Raw genomic sequence first — 21,217 nt, forward strand, 5'->3', positions numbered from 1 at the left:
GACTACTTCCACTAAGCGCCGTGGTGAAAAAATAGGCATGGCCATAACTTGATGTGGGTGGAGTCAACTGCACAATGCGTAATATGTTGGCGCTCTATAAATACAATAAATAAATAAATAAATATCAATATGGACCAAAAATATTTCAGCAATGCCATGAAAAATTAAGGCAGTTCTGATGGCTCAAAAACGTATTAGCAAGACTCACCTAATTAATTAGCAAAATACAGGTTGATAACGAACAATGTACGTTCTTAACCTGAATCCGTTCTTAAGTCGGAACACTGTCACCTTTGTGCCTCTTTTGTCTCCCCTTGCGTCACCTCTGTTCCCCCGTCCCTTGTGCCTTTTTTTGCCCCTGCGCCACTTCTGTTTCCCTGTGCCTCTTTTGAACCCCCCCCCCCCCCCCCCCCGTGTCACCTCTCTACCCTCTTTGCCTTTTTTGTCCCCCTGTATCCCCTCTGTTCCTGGTGTCTCTTTTGTCCCCCTTTGTGTCACCTCTGTACCCCGAGTCTTTTGTCCCCCTCTGTTCCCCCTGTGATTCTTTTGCCCCCTGTGTCACCTCTTTTCCCTGCATCTCTTTTGTCTCCCTTTGTACCCCCTGAGCCTCTTTTGTCCCGCTCTATGTCACCTTAGTTCCCCCTGTGCCATTTCATGTCCCTCTGTGCCTTTTTGTTCCCCTGTATCACCTCTGTTCCCCCTGTGCCTCTTTTGTCCCCCTTTGTTCCCCCTGAACCTCTTTTGTTCTCCTTGTGCCTCTTTTGTCCCTTTCTGTGTCACTTCTTTTCCCCATGTCTCTTTGTCCCTCTTTGTTCCCCGAGTGCCTCTTTCCCCCTCTGTGTTGCCTCTGCACCCCCTGAGCCTTTTTTCCTCTCTGTTCCCCCCGAGCCTCTTTTGTTCCCCTCTGTGTCACTTATTTTCCCTGTGTCTCTTTTGTCCACATTTCCTCTGTGCCTCTTCTGTCCCCCTTTTGTTCCCTCTGAGGCTCTTTTGTCCCCCTCTGTTCCCCGTGCCTCTTTTGTCCCCCTCTGTTTCCCCTGAGCCTATTTTGTTCCCCTCTGTTCCCCCTGAGCCTCTTTTGTGCCCGTTTCCTCTTTTGTCACCCTGTGTCACCTATGTCCCCCTGTGTCTCTTTTGTCCCTCTCTGTTCCCCCTGTGCCTCTTTTGTCCCCCTCTGCGCTGTGTCACCTCTGTTCCCCCTGTGTCACCTCTTGTACCACTGTTCCTCTCTTGCCCCTTGTGCTCCTTTTGTCCCCCCTCTCTGTGCGCTGCAGCCCCTTCTGCCTTGTTGCATGTAGCAGGTGACTCACATGGCCCCGATCCAGCACCGAAACTCGCTGCTCTCCTGCCGCTTACCGTTTGTCATCATGAGATGCGCTGGCTGGAAGTACCCATGGTGACCGGATGCTAAGCAGCAGGAGAGCTTTGAGATTCGGGTCTGGTATGGTGCCATGTGTGTTACCTGCTACTTGCAACTCAATAGAAGGCAGCCGCAGAGCACAGTCCAAGGCACCTACAGAGTGTGAGGCCCCAAGCTATTGTGTGTATACCGTCACGGCCCAGTATTTAGCAAAAGCCATTTCCATGTGTCACAGACATAAGCGTTTCACATGCACAGTTCTGCTTATAGCCCCTTAAAAGTAATACCAAACATTAAACATGTCCATTTAGGAATAATGGATATTTCATGAGTCTAGTTGATGGATGCAGTTTTCAAACCATTCATGCACTCCGTTATCCATTATGTGAAAGTCCAGCAATACCCACCATATGTAGAGGGACTCTGCTGGTGTGCAGACAAGTTATAATATCTCCATGTACAGATATCTCTTAATGGGATTTGGGACAATTCCTAAAGATAAACATATTAGGATTAGTGAGCATGCATTAAAACTGCATTAATTATATGAAAAAATAGCATTTAAAAGGTCAGTGAACCCATCACAATAGTACAATAGTGGGATGACTCCAAACTCCTGTCCCTTTCAGGGGCTCTGTCTACAGTATTCCTTCAGCTCCCGCTGACTTGGTTACTGCTAAGAACATGGGGCCTGTCTCACTTTCTTCTCATTTTATTTTATTATACAGAAAATGCAGCAGGGATTATACAGGACATGCAGCAGGGATTATACAGAAAATGCAGCAGGGATTATACAGGAAATGCAGCAGTGATTATATAGGACATGCAGCAGTGATTATACAGAACATGCAGCAGGGATTATACACACAATGCAGCAGGGATTATACAGGAAATGCAGCAGTGATTATACAGGACATGCAGCAGGGATTATACAGAAAATGCAGCAGGGATTGTACAGGACATGCAGCAGGGATTATACAGGACATGCAGCAGGGATTATACAGAAAACGCAACAGGGATTATACAGGACATGCAGCAGTGATTATACAGGACATGCAGCAGGGATTATACAGGAAATGCAGCAGTGATTATACAGGACATGCAGCAGGGATTATACAGAAAATGCAGCAGGGATTATACAGGAAATGCAGCAGGGATTATACAGAAAATGCAGCAGGGATTGTACAGGACATGCAGCAGGGATTATACAGGAAATGCAGCAGGGATTATACAGGACATGCAGCAGGGATTATACAGGAAATGCAGCAGTGATTATACAGGACATGCAGCAGGGATTATACAGAAAATGCAGCAGGGATTGTACAGGACATGCAGCAGGGATTATACAGAAAATGCAGCAGGGATTGTACAGGACATGCAGCAGGGATTATACAGGAAATGCAGCAGTGATTATACAGGACATGCAGCAGGGATTATACAGGACATGCAGCAGGGATTATACAGGACATGCAGCAGGGATTATACAGGACATGTAGCAGGGATTATACAGAAAATGCAGCAGGGATTATACAGGACATGCAGCAGAGAGTATACAGGACATGCAGCAGGGATTATACAGAAAATGCAGCAGGGATTATACAGGACATGCAGCAGGGATTATACAGGACATGCAGCAGGGATTATACAGAAAATGCAGCAGGGATTATACAGAAAATGCAGCAGGGATTATACAGGACATGCAGCAGGGATTATACAGAAAACGCAACAGGGATTATACAGGAAATGCAGCAGGGATTATACAGGACATGCAGCAGGGATTATACAGGACATGCAGCAGGGATTATACAGGACATGCAGCAGGGATTATACAGGACATGCAGCAGTGATTATACAGGACATGTAGCAGGGATTATACAGAAAATGCAGCAGGGATTATACAGGACATGCAGCAGAGAGTATACAGGACATGCAGCAGGGATTATACAGAAAATGCAGCAGGGATTATACAGGACATGCAGCAGGGATTATACAGGACATGCAGCAGAGATTATACAGGACATGCAGCAGGGATTATACAGGACATGCAGCAGAGAGTATACAGGACATGCAGCAGGGATTATACAGGACATGCAGCAGAGAGTATACAGGACATGCAGCAGGGATTATACAGAAAATGCAGCAGGGATTATACAGGACATGCAGCAGGGATTATACAGGACATGCAGCAGGGATTATACAGGACATGCAGCAGGGATTATACAGAAAACGCAACAGGGATTATACAGGACATGCAGCAGGGATTATACAGAAAACGCAACAGGGATTATACAGAACATGCAGCAGGGATTATACAGGACATGCAGCAGGGATTATACAGGACATGCAGCAGGGATTATACAGAACATGCAGCAGGGATTATATAGGAAATGCAGCAGGGATTATACAGAACATGCAGCAGGGATTATACAGGACATGCAGCAGGGATTATACAGGACATGCAGCAGGGATTATACAGAACATGCAGCAGGGATTATACAGGACATGCAGCAGTGATTATACAGGACATGTAGCAGGGATTATACAGAAAATGCAGCAGGGATTATACAGGACATGCAGCAGAGAGTATACAGGACATGCAGCAGAGAGTATACAGGACATGCAGCAGGGATTATACAGAAAATGCAGCAGGGATTATACAGGACATGCAGCAGGGATTATACAGGACATGCAGCAGGGATTATACAGGACATGCAGCAGAGATTATACAGGACATGCAGCAGGGATTATACAGGACATGTAGCAGGGATTATACAGAAAATGCAGCAGGGATTATACAGGACATGCAGCAGAGAGTATACAGGACATGCAGCAGGGATTATACAGGACATGCAGCAGAGAGTATACAGGACATGCAGCAGGGATTATACAGAAAATGCAGCAGGGATTATACAGGACATGCAGCAGGGATTATACAGGACATGCAGCAGGGATTATACAGGACATGCAGCAGGGATTATACAGAAAACGCAACAGGGATTATACAGGACATGCAGCAGGGATTATACAGAAAACGCAACAGGGATTATACAGGACATGCAGCAGGGATTATACAGGACATGCAGCAGGGATTATACAGAACATGCAGCAGGGATTATACAGGACATACAGGATTATACAGGACATGCAGCAGGGATTATACAGAACATGCAGCAGGGATTATATAGGAAATGCAGCAGGGATTATACAGGACATGCAGCAGGGATTATACAGAACATGCAGCAGGGATTATATAGGAAATGCAGCAGGGATTATACAGGACATGCAGCAGGGATTATACAGAACATGCAGCAGGGATTATATAGGAAATGCAGCAGGGATTATACAGGACATGCAGCAGGGATTATACAGAACATGCAGCAGGGATTATACAGGACATGCAGCAGGGATTATACAGGACATGCAGCAGGGATTATACAGAACATGCAGCAGGGATTATATAGGAAATGCAGCAGGGATTATACAGGACATGCAGCAGTGATTATACAGGAAATGCAACAGGGATTATACAGGAAATGCAGCAGGGATTATACAGGACATGCAACAGGGATTATACAGGAAATGCAGCAGGGATTATACAGGACATGCAGCAGGGATTATACAGGACATGCAGCAGGGATTATACAGAACATGCAGCAGGGATTATACAGGACATGCAGCAGGGATTATACAGGACATGCAGCAGGGATTATATAGGAAATGCAGCAGGGATTATACAGGACATGCAGCAGTGATTATACAGGAAATGCAACAGGGATTATACAGGACATGCAGCAGGGATTATACAGGACATGCAGCAGTGATTATATAGGAAATGCAGCAGGGATTATACAGGACATGTAGCAGGGATTATACAGGACATGCAGCAGTTATAATACAGGAAATGCAGCAGGGATTATACAGGATTATACAGGACATGCAGCAGTGATTATATAGGAAATGCAGCAGGGATTATACAGGACATGCAGCAGGGATTATACAGGACATGCAGCAGGGATTATACAGGACATGCAGCAGTGATTATATAGGAAATGCAGCAGGGATTATACAGGACATGCAGCAGGGATTATACAGGACATGCAGCAGTGATTTAGTGTGGTCTGGAGTTCTAGTTTCCTTGTTTAAATAAAAATCAATGGTATTTAAAGCTTACATACTAAATGTATGTAAAAGTATAACTAGTGAGTTAAGGCTTGTAGCCACTTAAAATAATTGTTTGACCTCAGTTTCACTTTAAGAACAACAAAATCTGTAGATACATACAGAATGTTCCTCGCAGAGAAATGCGACGTTTGTCTGAGATGATTCAACACCAGCTTCAGCTGCCAGGATGAAATTCAAAAACGCCTCGTTTCTGCAGAGAAAAAGAATATTGTTCTGAGGTGAAATGCCCAACTCTGCTGAGATACAAAATACATCTCAAAGGAAGAAATCTGTTCAAAGCAATCAGTAGGATTCTCCTTCTCCTCTCAAGTTCCATCTACACCCTACACATTTTTGTCCGATTTGATTCAATTCAATTCATTGATTTGATTTAATCCCACATGTCCGATCAGGATTTAATTCGATTCAATTTGCCATTGCAAAATAATGGCAAATTGAATCGAATCAAAACGAATCCCAATCTGACATGTCGGATTGCATCGAATTGAATAATTGAATCAAATCGGACAAAAAATTGTATGGTGTAGATGGGGCTTTTTGTATTCCAGAAAGCAAGAATCTTAAAGCGGACCGAAACCAAGCATTTTTTTTAATTCAAAATATTTAGTTGCACCACTGTGACACATACAAAGATAAATAAACACTACTTTAAGCCTGTGAGCATTTCAATGCATACTTTTCACCCTTCTCTTTTCATAACTAGGGTTATACAGGTGGCAGCCATTAGCAATTCCTCCTTTGCCGGACACCTCCTACTCCACCAGTCTGCCGGATCCTGTCTAGGCAATTTGAAAGGAAGGGAGGGGTTCCTCCAATAAATGTAAAATATTTTATATTTGTCATCATGCAGCTGAAAAAAGGCTGCTATTTATTATTATAATTTAGAAAATAGATTTTATTTCTGAAATCTTGTATTTTTAATTTGGGTCCACTTTAAGGTACCCATAGACCTGACGATTATGGACAGATTTGACAAAAAGACAAATTTATCTCCAATCGAATCTGATTAGAGATAAATTAGTTTTTTGTTGATTCTGCCCATACATTACAGGCCAATTCCCGTCCGATTTCAGCAGGAAATCTTCAGGGAATCGGCTGAGTCTGCACCGCCGCTGCCCCTAATGTATAATGTGCCCCCCATGTGTGCATTATACATTACCTGTCCTGTAGCAGCCTCCGTGCGGTATTCATAATCCTCCGGGTGGCTCTCCGTACACGCCACTGGCGCATAGCATCTGACGTCAGACAATATGTGCCAGTAGCGTGTATGGAGAGTGTCCCGAAGATTACGGACACCGCGCGGAGGCTGCTACAGAACAGGTAACGTATAAATGCACACACCGGGCACATTTATACATAGCGATGGTAGCGGCGGGTGTTTCGTCTTCTCGTCGCTCGTTCTGGAAATCACTGCCCTACCGCCACTCACCCGACCTACCAACTTCGGCCCGACATCTTGCGGCATGCGCGTTCGATCATGCGACCAATTTCTGGCCCGAAATGGGTCACTTAGTTGGTCGGGCATGGACTTGGCAGCACCGATTTTCATCCAATTCGATTATAATAATCGAATTGGATGAAAATCGGCCGCCAAGTCATCTGATGTATGGCAACCTGGTTACTATGGGTAGGCTCCGATTTTGTATAGAAACAATGCCACAATATACAATGCTCATACTTACAGTGACCCATCCAGGTAGGCATTAACAGCTTTCCGGATAATAAGTCCAATATTTCCATTTTGCTCCCCAACAATCTTTGCCAAGCTGCAAAATGAGGACAAAGTAGATAAATATACAAGACAAGTCCAATCTCATGATTTATTTATTTTTTTAAACTATGCTCTCCCTCTCTCTTCAACTGCTCTCACAGTCCCTAAAATGTCCTCTATACTCACCCTTAATCAGCAACTGTATGTGCTTATTATTAGCAAATATAGGATTTACTTACAATATGGCTGTCTCTGGATCTCTGCGGACACTAGTCAAGCTCCCAGTAGCGAAATAATTTGCTACATTAATAGAGGCTTCAATATGGCCGCCGTCTGCCGCTCTTGACATGTATTGAAAGGCACGTGTCTGTGGAGAAGAGGACTTTCTGTGAGCCTTAATATAAACTGCATCCAGGTCAATTGAAAAAATGCAACTGTAAGCTATGATTTTGTAGTTTTTCTAAATTAATAATTGAATTAATGTTTTTAATTATTTGTAAGTGTTAGGCCTTGTTCACACAGCCAAATGCAGATGGCCGTGTGTCCTGTTCAAAACACAATGCGCGTGATCGCACCGCCATCTGCGCTTCCGTGCGTTGCACTGCTGATCAGCGATTTGCCGAAAAATGTGTGCATGGCGCATCGCACTGCTGCGCAGCGTATCTAGTGTGAACATTGGACAGTGCCCTCTACAGTGAGATGTGAAAGTTGAGGCAACCTTGTTAATGGTCATGATTTTCCTGTACAAATTGTTGGTTGTTACGATAAAAAATGTCAGTTAAATATATCATATAGAAGACACACACAGTGATATTTGAGAAGTGAAATTAAGTTAATTGGATTTAACGAAAGTATGCAATCATTGTTTAAACAAAGGCAGGTGCATAAATTTGAGCACCACAAAAAAGAAATGACATCAATATTTAGTAGATCCTCATTTTGCAGAAATTACAGCCTCTAAATGCTCTTTGTAGGTTCCAATGAGAGTCTGGATTCTGGTTGAAGGTATTTGGACCAGTCTTCTTTACAAAACATCTCTAGTTCATTCAGGTTTGATGGCTTCTGAGCATGGACAGCTCTCTTTAACTCACACCACAGATTTTTAATTCTATTCAGGTCTGGGGGCTGAGATGGCCATTCCAAAACATTGTACTTGTTCCTCAGTATGAATGCCTTAGTGGATTTTGAGCAGTGTTTAGGGTCGTTGTCTTGTTGAAAGATCCAGTCCTGGTGCAGCTTCAGCTTTGTCACTGATTCCTGGACATTGGTCTCCAGAATCTGCTGATACTGAGTGGAATCCATGTGTCCCTCAACTATGACAAGATTCCCAGTCCCTGCACTGCCACACAGCCCCACAGCATGATGGAAGCACCACCATATTTTACTGTAGGTAGCAGGTGTTTTTATTGGAATGCTGTGTTCTTTTTCCTCCATACATAACACCCCTTGTTATGCCGAAATAACTCAATTTTAGTTTCATCAGTCCACAACATAGAAGTGTTTACTTTAACTACCTAACGTCCGCGTCACGCCAATGGGCGTGAACGCGGCGGCAGCCCCAGGACCGCCTAACGCCAATTGGTATCAAGTCCTGGGGCTGCAGTTTCCCAGGGAATGGCCGCGCGCATGAGCGATTGTTCCCTGCCGATTCACGGAATGGAGTTCTGTGAATAGCCTGCTAGCCGCGGATCGCGGCTAGCAGGCTGCTTGTAAACGTAAGGGGAAAGAAATCCCCTTTGTTTACAAGCGTACAGCGCTGCCGGGAGCCGCAACGCTGTACGAGATCGGCGATCCCCGGCCTCTGATTGGCCGGGGAGCGCCGGCCTCTCATAGGCTGATGCCTATGAGAGGCGGAACAGGACGGATCGCCGTCCTGTTCCAATTTAGACTCCGGAGGGAAGGGGAGGGAGGGAGGAAGGGGAGAGCGAGAGCCTCATAGAGGCAGGGAAAAAAAAATACAAATGGCCACAGCGATCGGACCCCTCCGGCGGCATGTCCCCTTAGGGACAAAAAAAGGAGGTGAGTCCGATCGCTGGGCACATAAGCTGGGCTGTGCAGGAGGCTGAAAAGCCAGCACAGCCCAGTGCTGGACACAACGGCCTGGTCTTTAGGGGGGGGGGGGGGGGGGGGGGGGTTACCACTGCGGTCGTCAAGTGGTTAAGACACAGAATAAAGTTAGCCATTTTTAAAAGGTGGAAAATGTCAACGATAACAAATATTACCAAAACACAATCCATGCTTGAGATAGGCAAGCAAGTTTAAAATGTAGCTCCATCTCCAAATTTTAGGCAGTTATTTCAGGGCGTTATATCAGATTACTGATTTACATCTGAACCCAGGCAATCACCCTGACATTGATCAGGAATCGGCCTGAATGTATGGGCAGCCAACAGATTTTTCTCTGATCAGATTCGATCAGAGAGAGACCTGTCTCTGGGTCGATCTGACCATACATCTCTACTCTAGATATACGGGCACCCTTACTCTCACCTAATCACAGCTCCACTGATAATACAGTAACAATGTAATTAATATTCAAAAAGTCTTCATTGACCTAATCCCTTATTACAAACAATAACATACTGTTGGATTTCCACATCATGTGAATCCTTGCATTTTTCCACACCAGAAAAACGCACAGCAATGCAAGTATATGTACTAGTTTCCATATTATGCGATTTTCCACATGGGCTTAACGGGAAGCTTAAGTGACATGTGACATGATGAGATAGACATGTTTATGCGCAGTGCCTAGCACACAAATAAATATGCTGTGTTGCTTTTCATTTTTCTCTGCCTGAGATAATTAATATTCAGCTATGCAACTAACAGTTTTTCTCCAGTCGAGACCCAGTCGGACTGCGATTCAGTATGTGCTTTTGAAAAAGAAAGTAAAAACTCTGTGACAAATATACATTTGATGCATATGTACACATGTATTTTAAATTTAAACATTTTTTTTGTGGTCCTTTAACCCTTTCAGTACCGCCCGTAGTAAAATCTATCGTACTTGTGGCAGCTTAACCACTTCTCTACCACAGGGTTTTTTACCTAAAAACCGCAGCAATTTTAACATTTCAGGGAGGCAAGGGTTAATGGGCTTAATGGGGGTATAATTTATTTAAAAAAAACCTCACTGATGCTGATCACTCACTAATGCTGTGTTAGTTATCTGAGATCCTCTCACGAGTGATCTCAGTAACTGTAACAGCATAGTGACTGATTCAATGTTTACACACATTCTGAATAAATGAGCACTGTCATTGGCTTTGGCAGTGCTCATTCAAACGTGCAAGCACGCGAACGCTCACAGCGGGAAAACAAACAGGAGATGCCTATCTATGCCCCTGTGACCCAGGTGAATTTTAAAGAGGAACTGTAACGGCAAAACGTCCCCTGGGGGGTACTCACCTCGGGTGGGGGAAGCCTCAGGATCCTAATGAGGCTTCCCACGCCGTCCTGCGTCCCTCGGGGGTCTCGCTGCAGCCCTCCGTACAGCCGTGACGTAATATTTACCTTCCTGGCTCCTGCGCAGGCGCTCTGACGGCTGTCGGCTCCGAAGTAGGCGGAAATACCCGATCGCCGTCGGGTCCGCTCTACTGCGCAGGTGCAAGTCTCCGGCGCCTGCGCAGTAGAGCGGACCCGACGGAGATCGGGTATTTCCGTCTATTTCCGAGCTGAATGCAGCCACAGCGCCCCCGCTGGAGCCAGCAAAGGTAAATATTGGAATTACAGTCGGGCCTGTAGCCGGCTGTTCAGAGGGCTGCAGCGAGACCCCCGTGGGACGCAGGACGGCGTGGGAAGCCTCATTAGGATCCGGAGGCTTCCCCCACCCGAGGTGAGTACCCCCCAGGGGATCTTTTTAAAGTTACAGAGTCTCTTTAAAGGGGCGTAGATAAGCGTGGCAAAGGTTGCTAAGTGGTTAAGCCTTATACGGCATCATTTTAACTACAGCGCCTCCTGTACACGGGACAGGATTGCGTGTCCCCGTCACCACAAAAACTCAGCTGCTCCGTACCTTGGTTAGGAGCGAATTTCATTGGCTCCTGACCCTGTGATCACCGTGAGCCAATCGCTATAATCACAAAGAGAATTTTTTTTTTAAAAAAGGCTCTGATCCTTAAGGGGCCAGAGCCACTCGGTCCCAAAGTAGGTAAATGTCCTGTAGCACCGCCTTTACTAGTGCATGAAACGATACCTCAGCTAGCATAACAATATGGCACTTACCTCATTGGAGGCAGATTCTCCAGGGTACATGCCATGCAAGTGCATGACCCCAAGATTAAAAGCAGCATCTGCATTCCCTTTATCGTGGGCTTCCGTCCAATACCTCATAGCCCTGAAGTGGTCTTTCTTGAAGTTATGGTAATACCAGCCCAGGCCATTCAGGGCCTCCACCTGCCCCTGTGTACACATGGATGGCAGGATGGTCAGCCTGATATATCCCATGACAATTCACAGTCTTATATAATGTTTTGTTACTGTTTTCCCAGCAATATGTGAAGAGTAAAAGAAACTTTGTGAAATACAAATGATACCATCAATGCAATATATAGTTGTATTACTGATATTGGCCCTATGCTTGAGGCCTATATCGTAAAGCCTCAAACGCATGCTAGATGGCTATCATCCCAATCAGTCATTGGTAATTGCTCTGTGTTTAGGTGAAGGTTTAGCAACAACTGCCATGCAGACTTGGAGGAGTTTGTAAGCAGGTCGAGCATTGTGGCAGCTACAGCAGAGGTTGCCCGAGACTGATGCAACATGGGAAGTCCGGAAATGACTGGCTAACGATGTTGGGGGACACCTGCAGGGGCGCATCTACCATGAAATAGACTGAATCATGAGATTCAGGGCAGCAGACTGTAGGGGGCAGCATCAGCTCTACACTCAGCTGATTTTTTTCAGACTCCCCCTCTGCTCTGCTGCTTCTGACTCACACAGCACAGAGCTTACCTGATGTGAATCTGTGTATGCTGGCACACCACTTACTTTATTTTGTGGACTGTAAGACTCACTTTTTCTCCCCCAAAAGTGGGGAAAAAAGTCACTGCGTCTTATAGTCCAAATGCAGGGAGTTCCTGACTTGTGAATGCCTGCCAATACATACCTCCAACCTGCCACAATGTCGGGGACTCCCTGTACTCTGCCCACGCAGAGGGGGACACATGGGGGACACAAAGGGGCATCGAGGAGGACACAAGAAGGACAGAGGCGGACACATGGGTAACAGAGGAGGAAACAGGGAGACACAAGAGGTACAAGGGGGCATGAGGTACAAAGGGGACATACTCCACAAGATGCTCTTTCATCATGGATGCACCAAGTTTAGTATGTGTATATATATATATATATATATATATATATATATATACAGTGGAGGAAATAATTATTTGACCCCTCACTGATTTTGTAAGTTTGTCCAATGACAAAGAAATGAAAAGTCTCAGAACAGTATCATTTCAATGGTAGGTTTATTTTAACAGTGGCAGATAGCACATCAAAAGGAAAATCGAAAAAATAACCTTAAATAAAAGATAGCAACTGATTTGCATTTCATTGAGTGAAATAAGTTTTTGAACCCCTACCAACCATTAAGAGTTCTGGCTCCCACAGAGTGGTTAGACACTTCTACTCAATTAGTCACCCTCATTAAGGACACCTGTCTTAACTAGTCACCTGTATAAAAGACATCTGTCCACAGAATCAATCAATCAAGCAGACTCCAAACTCTCCAACATGGGAAAGACCAAAGAGCTGTCCAAGGATGTCAGAGACAAAATTGTAGACCTGCACAAGGCTGGAATGGGCTACAAAGCCATTAGCAAGAAGCTGGGAGAGAAGGTGACAACTGTTGGTGCGATTGTTTGAAAATGGAAGGCGCACAAAATGACCATCAATCGACCTCGCTCTGGGGCTCCACGCAAGATCTCACCTCGTGGGGTGTCAATGGTTCTGAGAAAGGTGAAAAAGCATCCTAGAACTACACGGGAGGAGTTAGTGAATGACCTCAAATTAGCAGGGACCACAGTCACCAAGAAAACCATTGGAAACACATTACACCGCAATGGATTAAAATCCTGCAGGGCTCACAAGGTCCCCCTGCTCAAGAAGGCACATGTGCAGGCCCGTCTGAATTTTGCCAATGAACACCTGAATGATTCTGTGAGTGACTGAGAGAAGGTGCTGTGGTCTGATGAGACCAAAATAGAGCTCTTTGGCATTAACTCAACTCGCTGTGTTTGGAGGAAGAAAAATGCTGCCTATGACCCCCAAAACATCGTTCCCACCGTCAAGCATGGGGGTGGAAACATTTTGCTTTGGGGGTGTTTTTCTGCTAAGGGCACAGGACAACTTAATCGCATTAACAGGAAAATGGACGGAGCCATGTATCGTGAAATCCTGAACGACAACCTCCTTCCCTCTGCCAGGAAACTGAAAATGGGTCGTGGATGGGTGTTCCAGCACGACAATGACCCAAAACATACAGCAAAGGCAACAAAGGAGTGGCTCAAGAAGAAGCACATTAAGGTCATGGAGTGGCCTAGTCAGTCTCCGGACCTTAATCCAATAGAAAACCTATGGAGGGAGCTCAAGCTCAGAGTTGCACAGAGACAGCCTCGAAACCTTAGGGATTTAGAGATGATCTGCAAAGAGGAGTGGACCAACATTCCTCCTAAAATGTGTGCAAACTTGGTCATCAATTACAAGAAACGTTTGACCTCTGTGCTTGCAAACAAAGGTTTTTCCACTAAGTATGAAGTCTTTTATTGTTAGAGGGTTCAAAAACTTATTTCACTCAATGAAATGCAAATCAGTTGCTATCTTTTATTTAAGGTTATTTTTTCGATTTTCCTTTTGATGTGCTATCTGCCACTGTTAAAATAAACCTACCATTGAAAGGATACTGTTCTGAGACTTTTCATTTCTTTGTCATTGGACAAACTTACAAAATCAGTGAGGGGTCAAATAATTATTTCCTCCACTGTATATATATATATATATATATATATATATACATTTTTGTCCTCTAAACCTAGGTGCGTCTTATGGTCAGGATGAAAATGCATCCTCACAAGTTTGCTTCAGGCCACAATAAGTCTAGAACCTGCCCTGGACACCTGAATTCAGAATTTAAACTAGTTGACAGTGTTAGGTGACAAAAATATAGCATGTCTTCATGGCCTTAGTGTCCCTAATATTTACACTATTCAAGCAGCAGCTTCTAGTTTACATTCAGTATGAAGCCTCTTTTTTTCCATTTGTAGCCATGAGATATTGGCAGATAGCACTTACTGGGGGAGCTACTTACAAAGCTGGCCACACACAATACTATACTTTTCTGATCAATGATAACATTTGAAAAATCTGATCAATATGCCAGACAAATGTGTTAAATGTTTCCAGAATTATGAAAATAAGTTGAAAACTCTGAAAAAAAAAATGGTTGGGTCTATCAATCAATAATTTGATAATCTACCCTACACCCTTCAGTTTTCATCAAGATTGATCAGAATAATTTGCCACTCCTGATCGACTTATTGAAAAGAGCTTTTGAATCTCTCTGTACAACCAATCATTTTCATTGAATTGCCGTAAAATTGGATTGTTTTATTGTATTGTGCGAGACCACCGTATGAAGTACCATGCTTTACTGCAGGGGTAGGGAACCTATGGCTCGGAAGCCAGATGTGGCTCTTTTGATGGCTGCATCTGGCTCACAGACAAATCAGTAGGGATTGATTCACTAACCTACACTGCTCAAGCAGTGCAAATAAAATTTTCAAAGTAAGCACGCTACTGCTGTAGCATGCATTACTAACTTACTCGCGCTCCCCCCAAAACGAACAGCTGCTCCATTTGTCCCACTCTGGGCCCTGTCAGTGACTTTGTATGACGAGATCCCCACACTTTGATTGGCCCAATAGGCTGCCTGTCACTTGACAGGCAGCCTATTGGGCCAAAGTGCGGGGATCTCATCCTACAAAGTGAATCAACCCCTAAGTCACCTAGCTAATTGTATAAGCTGTTAGTCGGTTTTTCTCCTGTCTGTCTCTCGGGAAATCTGAGATTGTACAATGAGCTGCCATACTCCTCTGACTGATATTAACTAGCACATTTGCAATGGGACAGCATATACAATACAACAAAAGCACCTTAGAAGCAGCCTTCTTCATCAGCTGCAGTGCCAGTTTCTTGTTCTGTAGAACACCATCACCCTGAAAAGCAGAGATATAGGAGATTTAGTGAGCTGTCAATAAATGTATGGTTACTGACCATTTACAGTGGTTATAGAAAAACATCACCTCCACCAAAATACAGTATTCACATGTATTTGCTTTGCAGCCTAAAATTAAGACTTATAGAAAAATATCCAGCCGTATTTACTTACAGAGAACCTGAACTGAAAATAAAAAGTAAAAATAACCATACACAGGTCATACTTACATCCTGTGTAGTCTATTCCTCAATCTCTTTCTCCTCTCCTGCGTCCCATTTGTCCACTGTGATCAATGGAATTCTCCGTACTCCATTTTAAAAATGGCCATTGGTCAGCACACCGTTAAACTGTAATATCACCCACTTGAGCCATAGGGAAACATGGACATTACCTTGCACATTCAGTTGTAACTGACAGCTGCTGATATATAACTGGTATATTTCAGTTCCGACAAAATCTTGTCAGAACTGGAAAGGATCACTGTAAGAAGAAAATAGAGACCTTCTGAGAGGAACTGATGGCGAGGTAAGTATGTAATATTCATTGGCAGCTACGTCATGTGTTTATTTTTAATAATTTTACGCGCTTCAGGTTCCCTTTAAAGGGAACCTGAGGTGAGAGAAATAGGGAGATATATTTATTTCCTTTTAAAAAATACCAGTTACTTAACAGTCCTGTCAAGCCTACTCCCAGAAGAGACCTATACATTCGCAGATCCATAGGGAATATGGCAAGTCGGCATTCTAAAATTTGCATTTAGGACAATATGGGGAATAATGTGGGGGCGGTGTCCTGTATTTAAAATGAAAGGCGTATTTGGCCTTGCACAATAACAGAAGGTGGGAGCTCCTCCAAACCTCACTTGAAAGGTACATCTGCACCATTTGCCACCAAGCTAGTAGCTTTTCAGCAATAGCATCATCTTGTAGGGTCCTAGCATATTTTTAAGACATGGGCCATTTGCAATTAACTTTTTCTTCTGAGTTTTCACCTAGGAGATCATTTTTCATCTTAGATTTAGAATAACTTTTCAACACTTGCAATAGAAAAAGTACCAAAATATTGGTTAAAAAGTACTATCAACATTATTTTGAGTATTATTTTGCTTGTTGATGGTTTCAAAGGCATTTAATTGGCACGTGTGAAAATATCACCTATGAGTAAAAACACAGGAGAAAAAGTGAATTGCATATGGGCCATAGCTTTTCTCCCAGGTGATATGTTCACAACTTGTCATAAAATGCCTTTTAACCACTTGCCGACCGCACACTCATAACGTGCGTCGGCAAAGTGGCAGCTGCAGGACCAGCGACGCAGTACTGCGTCGCCAGCTGCAGCCTAATTAATCAGGAAGCAGCCGCTCGTACGAGCGGCTGCTTCCTGTCAAATCACGGCGGGGGGCTCCGTGAATAGCCTGCGGGCCGCCGATGGCGGCCCGCAGGCTAGATGTAAACACAAGCGGAAATAATCCGCTTTGTTTACATTTGTACGGCGCTGCTGCGCAGCAGCGCCGTAAGGCAGATCGGCGATCCCCGGCCAATCAGCGGCCGGGGATCGCCGCCATGTGACAGACCACATCCTGTCACTGGCTGCACAGAACGGATAGCGTCCTGTGCAGCCCGGAACACCAGGGGGAGGCAGCAGGTAGGAGAGGGAGGGGGAATTTCGCCGCGGAGGGGGGCTTTGAGGTGCCCCCCCCGCCACCCACAGCAGGCAGGAGAGATCAGACCCCCCCAGCACATCATCCCCATAGGGGGGAAAAAAGGGGGGCAATCTGATCTCCCTGCCTGCACCCTGATCTGTGCTGGGGGCTGCAGAGCCCACCCAGCACAGATCAATCAAACCAGCGCTGGTCCTTAAGGGGGGGTAAAGGGTGGGTCATCAAGTGGTTAAACCACCAGCAAGCAAGAAAATACTGAAAATAATGATGATAGTACTTTTCACCAACTTTTGGGTACTTTTTTTTTCAGTTGTTAAAGGGAGCCCAAGTGCTAAATAAAAAGGAAATTTGGACTTACCTGGCGCTTAGTCCACCCCCCCCCCCCCCCCCGGTAGCCCGCAAGGTCCTTTGGCATCCTCTACTTCCCTCTACTGGTCCTGCTGGCGGCTCCGGTAATCAGCGACTTCATATCATCATACCGGTCGCCGTGAGCCTCCTGTGCATGCAAGGTTCAGTCTTTATAGAGAGCATGCATGTGCAGGAGGCTTATGGCGACCGGCGTGATGATAGCAGGTAGATGATTAAGTTCTGGTAAAACATCCACTCATTACAATGAAGCTATGAATCAGGTAAGAGGGACTCTATTGCCTCCTTGTGGTTGGTGCTGTAAATACAGCTAACACCGCACTAGAGGCATACAAATACTGTATAAAGAACAAAGACAAGTATACAGAAAGGAGATACCTTAAACAGAAGGACAGCATAATCATACATCAGCACTGGCTCTTCATTCTCCAGAGCTCCCCGCTCATACCACTCTATGGCTGCCTTTGTGTCCTTGGCCACACCTTGCTGACCCCAGAAAAGCATTTGGGCCAGTCGGTGCTGTAAGATAAAGTAGACAGAGGCATACATGAATAAATCCCACTATGACAGCATGCACTGGTGTGCAAGCGCACCATTAAAAATGCATCTATTCTGCACTGGAGAAAGCAGCCACATTCAGGGCAATGCGTATGCATAAAAACTGCAGGATTGTTGTTGTGAGTTGTTACCTGAGCATATGGATCTCCTCTTTCAGCATTCTGCTTCAGCCACAAAAACAAGTCATCATTTTCTCTAGTCTGCTCCTTTAAAATGTCATCATCCATTAACTTTATGGTTTCTACAAATGCCTTTAAAAGAAAGCAAATCCAAGGTGTACAAGGTAACTTTAATTGAAGAATCGTGCACAGTTAAAGATAATAATGTACAAGAAAATATAAAGATACAGCGCTCACATCACTTGATAATAATTAACGTTCTAAAAAGTATAATTCACATATCTATATCCAAGCCGGCCGCTGTGTGTCTGTATGTCCTTCCATCCCACATACGCCCCCTACTTCTGCCCCACCTTCCTCTGATTGGCAGCAGCACTGTATCTTTCCACCCTGCACCCGCCCTGTCCTGCCCCACCCCTATTAGCCACGGCGCTGACTGGATGGCAAGTGCATGCGGTGGGTTGGCATGGGCGCAGCAAGATGACGAGCGCGACATCCAGAGAGATAGCTTGAGCACTCATACTCTGTGCAGCGACTATGTATATATACACATACATACAATACAGAAGACAAAACACAATTTGTAACCATTTTGAAGGAGCTTAAAATTATAAAACGTAACTTTTAATTTTACTTTTAATAAGCGCAACTACTACTGGCTACCTACTAAAGTGACCAGTGACTAATCAGCACTTGGGGGCTCACATATAAGAGTTTGTACCCACAGCGTTTGACTGTCCACATTTTCTGCGACTTGAGCTCCAGTCACGCCGACTGCTTATGCACGCTCCTGTTCAAGTGTGATCCCGTCGCCAATAGCGCCTGAGCATTTGCAGCAGAGCCCCATCCGCAGGATTAGAGCTGACAGCCAGAGAACTGAGGGGACCCTGAGAATGCCACTGGACTACGGGGTGGGGGGGCTGGAAGAAGCCCGAGGTAAGTTAAAATCCCCAGTTTTTCATCCTGTTCAGGCGAGCTTTAAACCCAAAATAAGAGTATTTGCTTTTAGGAGAGTTCTACTTCAGATTAGTATACCAGATACAATTACTTATCGGATACGTTTATTTTCACTTCAGGTTTGCTTTAATACCTGATCTTTGTCCCTGGCCGATCGATCCTTTGGTGTTTTCTTTGCAACATTCATATAATAAGAAAATGCAACATCTAGATCCAAATTGTGGGCGTCAATTCCTTGAAGATGCTTATATCCGAGCTTGAGCAGTGCAAGCCGATCTCCTCCTTGTGCTCCTATTAGACTGTATAGCATAGCCTAGGCAGAGACAATGCATGAGACTCACAGACTAAACCATGAAAGATTCCGCAAATGAACAATACAAGTGAAAAACTCAAAAATGGAAAATGTTTATATGCAAATATAAATGTTCAATGCAAATCTAGTGGCAGAACAGGATATATTGACCCTGGGGCCTGATTAGCCTGACTGCTCCAACATTAGAGTGATTTGTCTCTCTAACAACAGAAGCAAGGTTACTCAGTCTCTAGGATAAGCGGAGAGCAGCCAATCAGCTATCAGAAGAGCAGCCTGTCAGGAATCCTTGTGTTGTGTCTTGTGACTGGAGCTGCGAAAACTCACATCAGGCTCGATACTTATGTTAGTAGAGAGAAGGCTCTGGATAGCATAAAGCCTTCCCATTCCATCATCCAGCCTGTCATTCCAGTGTTGTCCTCTGGTCTGGGTCAAAGAGCTCTTTGGAACTACTCGAGTTCCCAAGTACAGTGAAGGAAACAAGTATTGGTGATTGCTGACTTGGTTGTTTTTCCTCCCCAAAAAGTGACCATCCTATAATTTATGTTTCCCTGTTCTTGTCGTGTTTAGAGGAGGAATGCTGCCTATGGCCCTTAAACACCATCCCCAACATCCAAAATGGAGGTGGACACATTATGCTTTGTGTGTGTTTTTCTGCTGAAGGGGCAGGACACCGTCACTACATCAAAGGGACACAGGGCCATGTCCCATCTGATCTTGGGTGAGCAACTCATTCCTTCAGCCAAGGAATGAAAATGGGTTGTGGAGGGGTATTTCACCACGACAATGACCCAAAACACACATCCTAGGCAACAAAGTGCCTTGAGAAAAAGCAAATGAAGGTCCTGGAATGGCCTAGCCAGTATTCAGAATAAAATAGAAAATCTGTGGAAGGAGTTGAAGAAGTTGCCAGACATCAGCCTTGAAACCTTACTGACTTGGAGACGAGTGGGCCAAAATAATTATTTCACTCATTACAATGCACATAAAGCTCTGGCTTTGGGGCACCGGGTTTTTGAGGTTTCTTTTGTTATTATTCTGTCACTCACAGGTACAATAAACCTACCATTACAATTATTGACAGGTATTTTATTGGTCAGAGGATAAAAAGCAAAAACAGCACCGTAGTTCCGAAGACCATCGCATCCCTACTGCGCCTGGTGGACAAAGCTGGAATGACGGTCCTAACAGGTGAACAGGAAGGCTCTATGTAAAAAATGAAGGGATTGCAAACTTTTTGCTGAACATCCTCATTGTCAGTTCCTCAGAAACCTTGAACATCTTCCAGGAAATATTTAGTTTCTTCCAAGGAAAATTTTAAGTTAAGGCTAAAAATATAGTAATTGGCTGCTTCAAGTATCTGGAGACCCCTACCAGTGTAATTCATTATGAAATAGTACCAACCTGGGATGTGTCTGTAGGCACTCCAAGACCAATGTCATAGATAACAGATAGAAGGTAGGATGCTTTGTGATATCCACAGCAGCTAGCATCCTTCAGGTCTGGGATTGAAGAATTTACAAGGTGGAAGCCACTGGGCAAATTCCTCATTGCACTTTCATAGGTCTTCCTTCCAAATTCCGATACAGGATCTTTCCAAACATCTGCAAAAACAGGCATAAAAGTAAAAGTCAGCTTCCTGTTGTCTTCCATGTGATTTGCATAAATGGAAATATAAAAACGCATGGAAACGTAAACAAAATGCATAAACGTTTTGCATATGTGAACCGCAAACATTAAAATGCACGCAAAACGCATCGCAAACGCATGAAA

At 44.5% G+C, this 21,217-nt stretch overlaps 1 protein-coding gene across 2 annotated transcripts in view; it reads right to left on the bottom strand.

The window, feature by feature from the left end:
• Nucleotides 1-21,217, bottom strand: part of SEL1L3 (SEL1L family member 3) — an 84,530-nt gene that overhangs the window by 9,241 nt on the left and 54,072 nt on the right. For both annotated transcript variants that reach the window (XM_068278344.1, XM_068278335.1), the window contains 10 exons: nt 20,849-21,048; nt 19,268-19,447; nt 18,190-18,309; nt 17,879-18,019; nt 15,410-15,472; nt 11,481-11,657; nt 7,493-7,620; nt 7,225-7,308; nt 5,642-5,732; nt 1,768-1,852 (listed from right to left, as the gene is read on the bottom strand). In XM_068278344.1, coding sequence (XP_068134445.1) covers nt 1,768-1,852; nt 5,642-5,732; nt 7,225-7,308; nt 7,493-7,620; nt 11,481-11,657; nt 15,410-15,472; nt 17,879-18,019; nt 18,190-18,309; nt 19,268-19,447; nt 20,849-21,048 — 1,269 coding nt within the window. The remainder of the gene's footprint in view (nt 1-1,767; nt 1,853-5,641; nt 5,733-7,224; nt 7,309-7,492; nt 7,621-11,480; nt 11,658-15,409; nt 15,473-17,878; nt 18,020-18,189; nt 18,310-19,267; nt 19,448-20,848; nt 21,049-21,217) is intronic.

Source organism: Hyperolius riggenbachi, chromosome 1 (genome assembly GCF_040937935.1).
Source record: "Hyperolius riggenbachi isolate aHypRig1 chromosome 1, aHypRig1.pri, whole genome shotgun sequence".
In the NCBI taxonomy this organism is placed as follows: domain Eukaryota; kingdom Metazoa; phylum Chordata; class Amphibia; order Anura; family Hyperoliidae; genus Hyperolius; species Hyperolius riggenbachi.